Source organism: Suncus etruscus, chromosome 4 (assembly GCF_024139225.1).
Source record: "Suncus etruscus isolate mSunEtr1 chromosome 4, mSunEtr1.pri.cur, whole genome shotgun sequence".
Classification (NCBI taxonomy): Eukaryota; Metazoa; Chordata; class Mammalia; order Eulipotyphla; family Soricidae; genus Suncus; species Suncus etruscus.
In genome coordinates, this window is record NC_064851.1 from 27202858 (window position 1) to 27211030 (window position 8173).

Here is an 8173-nt window from a genome sequence, read left to right on the forward strand (position 1 = left end):
AGCTTTTGGAACGTCTCCTAGCGGTGTCCAGAAAGTGGGGGTTATGGCCTCTGCTCTTACCTCTTCTGACATTGCACTCCAAGAAGCCACTCAGCGAAAGTTGCGGAGGTTCTCTGAGCTGAGAGGTACTCAAGGAGGAATATCTATTCTCCCCGTGCAGTGGAAGTTTAGGGCTCCTGAATTTTGGGAAATTTTGTCTGATTGTCACTTCCTGCCTGAATGTCATCTGCAAGCCTAGGACAGTCTCCCACACCTAGCTCTTACTAAGGCTTGAGTGCTGTTTTGGTTTGTTTCTTTGATGTATCACTAAGCTTTCCTTGTGTTATGCTGCTTAACTTTGTTCCTAGTTCCTAGTCGTATATAAAATAAGTATTTATGTAGATTGTACAGGGATATGAGGAGACTATGAAGATAATGATCCTGAGTAGTGAAACTGTAAATACAAGTCATGCAGATGGTTAGTTAGCTCATTACCAAAAAAGTTATTTTAAGTATATCTAAAACATCTAAAACATGGGGCTTTTGCAGATAGATCTGATTTTAGCCTTCGCCCACCCCCTCAACTTCACCAGTTTGTTTCTTAATGTGGGTGGATACTTACTGAGTAAAATAACAAAATGAAACTTGAATCTGGGATTAAAAATTTAAATTGGAAAGTTTGTATCAAATTTTTAAGGTAGGCTATTTTCCATCTGTTAAACTTTTACATATTTTAATGAATGTTTATTTTAAAAAGGCAGGAATTATAGATAGCAGTAATATATGACTTTTAAATTCTAAATGAAAAGTTCTTTAGTAAAACTTTATATTTACAATTTTAACAAAGAACTTCCAATTGTCTGCCAATAACCCAGTTTTCTTTTTCATTGAATCCATCAGGAGTTGTGAGCTTCTTTAATAACCATAATTTCATATTATTCCAGTAACCTTTGTAAACTTGCCTAGTTTATCTTAAGGTAATAAGAAATAAAGACCCTATATGTATGAACAGCAACAAAGTAAGAATGGATCTTTAGGTTGAATTTTGTTTAACCAACAAACAGTGATCCTGATAGATAAAATTTTATTTTTAAATTAAGATTTATTTATTCCTTTTTATCATCTTAAGAATTGAAATAATCATTGACTAACTTATAGTACTTCTAAATCAAGACATATCTCATCTTTTAAAATGTCTAAAAGAAGTATAGAACATAAAGGGTACAAATAATCTAAAATTTTTAATCCTTTCTAGTACTATTTTCAGTTGTGCAAACTAGCTATTAATTGTTCCCTAATTCTCAAAGGCCAAAGATACATTTATGAAATATTATATTGATTCATTTTTTACCCTTTTTCAAATAGGTAAAGTATATTAGCTCCAGAATGTTGTAGATAGTATTTGTCACTTTTTTGTCCACTTAGGCAAACCTGTGGCACCTGGAGAATTCTGGGATATTGTTGCAATAACAGCAGCTGATGAAAAACAGGAACTTGCTTATAAACAACAATTGTCCAAAAAGCTGAATAAAAAGGAGTTACCCCTTGGAGTTCATTATCATGTTTTTGTTGATCCTGCTGGAGCCAAAATTGGTAAGCTGTTATGGTCAAATTTATATTATGAATTCTGGTCAAAATAATCACCAAAGAAAAAAAAAATTTTGGCTTAAAGTTCATCAGTTATATATCTTTAAAACAAAATCTTTTTCAGGCCTGATAGTAAAGGGCACTTGCCTTAAAAAGGCAGCCAACCTTAATTTAAATCCTAACCTCTTATGGTCTTCTGACCGCCACCAGAAGTGATACTAGCCTTTCTTTGTGTTAAAAAATATATAGAAGCAATATATAATTATGTTAGAAGAAATATAGAAGGAAAATATTTTAATTTACTTTTTTTATTTTTGGTTTTTGGGCCACACCTGGTGACACTGGGGGGTTACTCCTATCTATACCCTCAGAAATCGTTCCTGGCTTGGGGGACCATATGGGACGCTGGGTGATACACCCAATGATGCTCAGGAGTTGCTATGTCTTCAGAAATCGCTCCTGGCTTGGGGGACCATATGGGACACTGGGTGATTGAACCATGGTCCGTCCTAGGTCAGGGTTGCAAGGCAAACGCCCTACTGCTTACACCACTGCTCCAGCACCAGTAATTTACTATTTTTAAGACAAATTTTTTAAACCTTATAACTAATTATAAAACTTCCATGTCCCCAAATTTAAAAATAATTATCTTCAGTTGATATTTAATTGGATGGGGAATATCCCTTTAGGTCTTATCAGTAGAACTCTCTGATTCTTTCCCACTCCTAACTCCACACCTTTTACAGAAACTTACATAAACAAAGAAAATTAGAGGACACACACACACACACACAATCACACACACAATCACACACACACTTACACATGGAACCATAATAGAAAATGTGAAAGAATAGGGGCCGGCGAGGTGGCGCTAGAGGTAAGGTGTCTGCCTTGCAAGCGCTAGCCAAGGAAAGGACCACGGTTCGATCCCCCGGCGTCCCATATGGTCCCCCCAAGCCAGGGGCAATTTCTGAGCGTGTAGCCAGGAGTAACCCCTAAGCATCAAAAGGGTGTGGCCCGAAAAACCAAAAAAAAAAAAAAATGTGAAAGAACAAAGACGTGTATATCTAAACTTTAAAATTCCATTTAGAATTTTGCAGGCTGGCCTTCATTGTAAATAAAAGTGTATACTATTTTACTGAGGTTGTACTGTAAAACCTTATATTAAAGTCTCTGGATACCAAGGATAGAATATCTTTATCTGCCATTAACTTTATTATTATTAGGCAATGCTAGATTTTGGTTAGAGAGGTTGTTTGATTTTTTGTGTGTTTTCAAAACATATTAAACTCTAACCCTCCTGCTCCCCAGAGCAAAGTTGTGCATCAGTATTCACTTCTCAATTGTTCCTTATTGCATATGGTTTATTCTTAAGAGTGTCCCTGTTCCAAATTCATTTGTTAATATTCTTTCTGTTCTTTAGATATCATGGTTTTAAATACATTTCTACAGATGTTGCAATGATCATATGAACATTTAAGTATGGGTTCTCTCTATTCAACCATCTTGTCTCCCCAGATGGTAAATTATTTTAATTAATTTGATAATGTGTAACTCCATCTGGATATATACTTGTAATCTTCTAGTACCTAACTTACCTAATTTATCTTTTATTTTCTTATTACTGGTATCAGTAGGATAAATCATGTCTAAGTGAAGGCTGATTTCTGGTTTCATTACTAATTGTTTTTTTAATTACTGTGAGATATTTGTGTAATTTGATTATTTTACCACTTACTTTTGTTCTTTTCCTTATTAACTATAGCCAAAAGCCATATCCACTATTATAAGAGCTAAATTTACCATAATTATAAAGTTTTAATAAGTTTCAATGTACAAAATTATGCTTCATAACTTTATTTTTAAGGTAATGGGGGATCAACACTTAGTGCTCTTCGATGTTTGGAAAAACTATATGGAGATAAATGGAATTCCTTTACTATCCTGCTCATTCACTCTGGTAAAATTTTACTTTATACATTTATATTTTTAAGTGGGATCTTTAAGTGGGATCTAGTTGCAAATACTGCATCCCCTTTTGTTCCCTTAAAGATTTTCAGTTTTGAAAATAAATAGTTTATGCTTATCTTGGGTTTTGGGGAAATGTGTTTTGGTTTTAAGCATGTTTTCACAAATTTCTCTTAAGCTGGTAGATCACATGCAGTTTGTGAATATAACTTTAGTTATTTTATTTATTTCTAAATTAAAATATACATAAACTTTAAATATTAAAATAAAAGTTTAATAAATATACATTTTTTGCTTGTTTTCTGGTTGGTTGGCTTGGTTTTGGTTTGGGCCACAACCAGGAATACTCAGATGTTACTTTATGGCTCTGTGCCCGGAAATCATTGTGGGTAGCCTTGGGACACTATATGGGATGGTGAAGACTGGAACTAAGTTTGCTATGTGCAAGACAGAAGCCCTATCTGCTGTGCGCCAATTCCCAAAACATGCTTTTAAACATGCTTTGGGCCACACCCGATGACCCTCAGGGGTCATCTTTTACTTTCTTTAATATATAATCATGTAACAAATATCTTCACATTTGGAAATTACTGTTTAATAATTACATTTTGAAAGTGATAAGCTTGTACTGCGGTGACCTTTATTCTTTCTATAAGGTAATTTTTTACAGTGGACCTATTATTGAACTGTTGGGCTGTAATTGAAATGTATTAAGATGTAAGAAGGGGACTTAGGAAGATGGATCAGTAACCTCACAGACTTGTCTCACAATTTTAAGGTCTATAAGATCAATTTTACTGTCCTCTGCAAGAGCTGAGGTTATAACTATAATTTAAAACTATTAGGGATCCCCAAAATAAGGGCCTGGGAGTTACTCAGTAGAAAGCACTTATGGCAAAGGTAAGCTCCTTAGTGTATAAATCAGTGGCTGCTCATGTGCTGAGGTAATCTTACTACTCCTTAGAGATCTGTGATCCTTTGCAAGACAGGTACAAGGTAATTTTGTTTGTTTGTTTGTATTGTTTAATTAAGATAATATTTTAATCTGGGGCTGTAGCAGTGGTGCAGCAGTAGGGCATTTGCCTTGCATACAGCTGACCTTGGAGGGACCATGGTTCTATTCCCCGGCATCTCATATGGTCCCCCAAGCCAGGAGCAATTTCTAATTACATAGCCAAGAGTAATCCCTGAGCATGACCAGCTGTGGCCGAAAAGCCAAAAAAAAAAAAAAAATATATATATATATATATATATATATATATATGTTTAACAAGTTATAAGTCGCAACTAAGGACTAGTTTATTTTAAACAGTGCATAGATTCTAAAATTTATTACAGTTCTTTCCTAATTGGCAATCTCTAGAACTACTCTGGAAATTTGCAGAGAACGTCTTACTAACAAACCCCACTTCAATTGATTCAAGAATCACTATTTTAAATTAGAAATATTTTAGGTTGTAATTGATGTGTTAGGTTTTAAAAAGTCTTATGCGTGATGGGTACAAATATTTTAACATTATTTTGTTTAATTTTATAGGTGGCTACAGTCAACGCCTTCCAAACGCTAGTGCACTGGGAAAAATCTTTACTGCTTTACCTTTTGGTAACCCGATTTATCAGATGTTAGAATTAAAACTAGCCATGTACATTGATTTCCCCTCACATATGAATCCAGGAATTCTGGTTACATGTGCTGATGATATTGAACTTTATAGTATTGAAGACTCTGAGTGTATTAGATTTGACAAGCCTGGGTTTACAGCTTTAGCTCATCCTTCTAGTTTGAATGTAGGTACTACACATGGGGTATTTGTCTTAGAACCTTTCAATTACTTAGAATACAAAGATCTTGAATATAGGTGTTGTCATCGTTTTCTTCATAAGCCCACCATAGAAAAAATGCATCTCTTCGGTGCTGTGTGTAGGCCAAGAAATTTTTCTCAGGAGCACTTTTCTGGGAGTGAAACTACCTCTCTTAAATTCGATCCTGAGTATGTTTACACAGATAGCCTTTTTTATATGGATCATAAAACATCAAAGAAATTGCTTGCTTTTTATGAAAAAATAGGCACACTAAATTGTGAAATCGATGCCTATGGAGACTTTCTTCAGGCCTTGGGACCCGGAGCAACAGTGGAATATACCAGAAATACATCTAATGTCACTAAAGAAGATTCAGAGTTGGTCGACATGAGACAGAGAATATTTCACCTTCTAAAAGGGGCACCTCTAAATGTTGTTGTTCTTAATAACTCCAAATTTTATCACATTGGAACAACTGAAGAATATTTGTTTCATTTTACTTCAGAGAGCAGTTTGAAGCTAGAACTTGGCTTACAGTCCATAGCTTTTAGCATCTTTCCAGCAATATCCAAATGCTCTGATAACACATCCTGTATCATTCAAAGTATACTGGATTCAAGATGTTCTGTGGCACCTGGCTCAGTTGTGGAATATTGCAGATTGGGGCCTGATGTTTCAGTTGAGGAAAACTGCATTATTAGTGGCTGTTCTGTCTTAGCAACTGCTGTTTTGCCTGCAAATTCTTTTGTATGTTCCGTAAGCTTGAAGATGAATGGGCACTTAACATATTCAACGATGGTATTTGCATTGCAAGATAACTTAAAAAAGTTTGTTCAAACCTTGTCAGATATAAAGTTACTCCAATTTTTTGGAGTCTGCTTTATGTCATGCTTAGATAGTTGGAATCTGAGAATTACAGAGGAACTGTTCTCTGGGAACAAGAAACGTTTGAGTTTGTGGACTGCTCGCATTTTCCCAGTTTGTTCTTCTTTGAATGACTCAGTTTCAACGTCCCTAAAAATGCTAAATTCTGTAAAGAACAAGTCAACATTCAGCCTAAGTAACTATAAGCTTGTATCCATTGAAGAAATGCTTATCTACAAAGATGTAGAAGACATGATAACTTATAGGGAGGACATTCATTTAGAAATTACTTCACATAAAAAGCAGTTGATTTAGAGATATCTTAAATATTACATTCATACTTTTTGTTAAGTTTGATATTTATTTATTTTGTGTGACTTTTGTGTTTTTTGTGTATGTTTTATTTTGTTTTGTTTTTGTTTTTGTTTTGGAGCCACATCCAGCAATGCTCCAGGATTACTTCTGGCTCTACACTCAGGAATCATTTCTGATGTTGCTTGGGAAGCCATATGGGATGCCTAGGATGAAACCAGGTTGGCTGTGTGCAAGACAAGTGCTTTACCTGCTGTACTATCACTCTGGACTGTATTCTTACTAATTTTGATTAAAAAAAAAAAGATTGCATATTTTTCGGGGAATTTTTGTGGAAATATGTTTAATTGGAGTGATTCAAAGAAAATTATAACAGTTATAATAACAATAGGAAAATACTGATAGTATTTTTAAGAATATTTCAAGGTTATACTATCAGAGATGGGATTTATATATGTAGAATGCTATTAATTTTTTCTTTCTACTTGGTTTTGTTGAACATTTGTTTTATCCACATAGATTTATTTGGTAATTTTTTTAAACATGTGTTTATAGTTTTCTCCCTTAGCTTGCACTTTGGTTTCAATAAATCTCTAATTTATGGGCAGTTTTCTCAAACCCATTTCAATGAAACTAACAAAAGAGCCTGCTACAGAATAGTAGAAATGATTTAGAAATTCTTTTACAAAAGCAAACCTATAACTGACAAATTCAAATTCAATCAGTGCTCAAAGTATTAGGATTATCTTAACATTCAATGATGCAATAGCTCTTATGATAAACTTTTGTCCTACTTATTACTTAATCAAAAAGAAAACAATTTTATACATCATTTTATCCTTATAAACTTGAACATATGTTTGAATATCTTAAATTTATTCTCAATATAAAAATTTTTCTTGGAGTAAGAATAACTAATGATCATATAATTTTCTTTGAGCTTTATAGTCATTCTTTCACTCATTTCTTTAATGAATTATTGTTACCATATACACATTATTGCTTTCTGTTGCACATAAGCTATCAATGTACTGGTGATATGCTGAAAAGTAGTAATTTATCAGAAGCCCTAAAAACATACAGTGGTAATAATTTCAAGAAATTAAAATTATTTGATATTCCTAGTTATATTTTCTTATTTTGATACGAACATATAATTTCTGACTATCAAAATTAAAAGATTTATCAGAATTTTGTATGAACTTATATGAAGTAAGCCAAATGTGAAGAAATTGAAATAAGTAAGAGATTGGTTACAAACTAACATGCGAAAATTAAGGTAATTACTTACTAAACCAGAGGTTATTGGTCTGAATTTAATTATTAAATGTGTTTTCTCGGGGCCAAAGTGATGGTGCAATAGTAGGGCATTTGCCTTGCACACAGCTGACCCAGGATGAACCACGGTTTGATCCCCCGAAGTCCCTTATGGTCTGCCAAGCCAGGAGCAATTTCTGAGCGCATAGCCAAGAGTAATCTCTGAACGTCACCAGGTGTGGCCCAAAAACAAAACAAAAAGTCTTTTCTCTCGAGTTTTGTCAAAGTGAATATAAATATATATGGTAGCTACTGTTTATTTGCTGATTTACTTGCAGTTTTCTGAAGATACTGTATATGCTTATCGAAATTCATTAAATATTCTATATATTTTATATCA

General features: G+C 33.8%; 1 protein-coding gene across 2 annotated transcripts; it reads left to right on the top strand.

Annotated features, from left to right (window-relative positions):
• The first annotated feature begins 43 nt into the window (after nucleotides 1–43).
• Nucleotides 44–6519, top strand: FPGT (fucose-1-phosphate guanylyltransferase). 2 transcript variants are annotated; one of them, XM_049772155.1, is made up of 4 exons: nucleotides 44–125; nucleotides 1405–1572; nucleotides 3437–3529; nucleotides 5075–6519. In XM_049772155.1, the coding sequence occupies exons 1-4, from the start codon at nucleotides 44–46 to the stop codon at nucleotides 6517–6519; spliced, it is 1788 nt and encodes a 595-aa protein (XP_049628112.1). The 2 variants fall into 2 exon arrangements, with proteins under 2 accessions (XP_049628112.1, XP_049628113.1); XM_049772156.1 differs by having other exon boundaries at nucleotides 5892–6131.
• The last annotated feature ends 1654 nt before the right edge of the window (nucleotides 6520–8173 follow it).

Bases quoted from the DNA above. Each gene is read 5' to 3' on its own strand.
- FPGT (XM_049772155.1), top strand. From the start codon at position 44: ATGGCCTCTGCTCTTACCTCTTCTGACATTGCACTCCAAGAAGCCACT. The intron at 1,573-3,436 runs GTAAGCTGTTAT...TTTATTTTTAAG, and splicing joins TCCTGCTGGAGCCAAAATTG to GTAATGGGGGATCAACACTT. The intron at 3,530-5,074 runs GTAAAATTTTAC...TTAATTTTATAG, and splicing joins TATCCTGCTCATTCACTCTG to GTGGCTACAGTCAACGCCTT.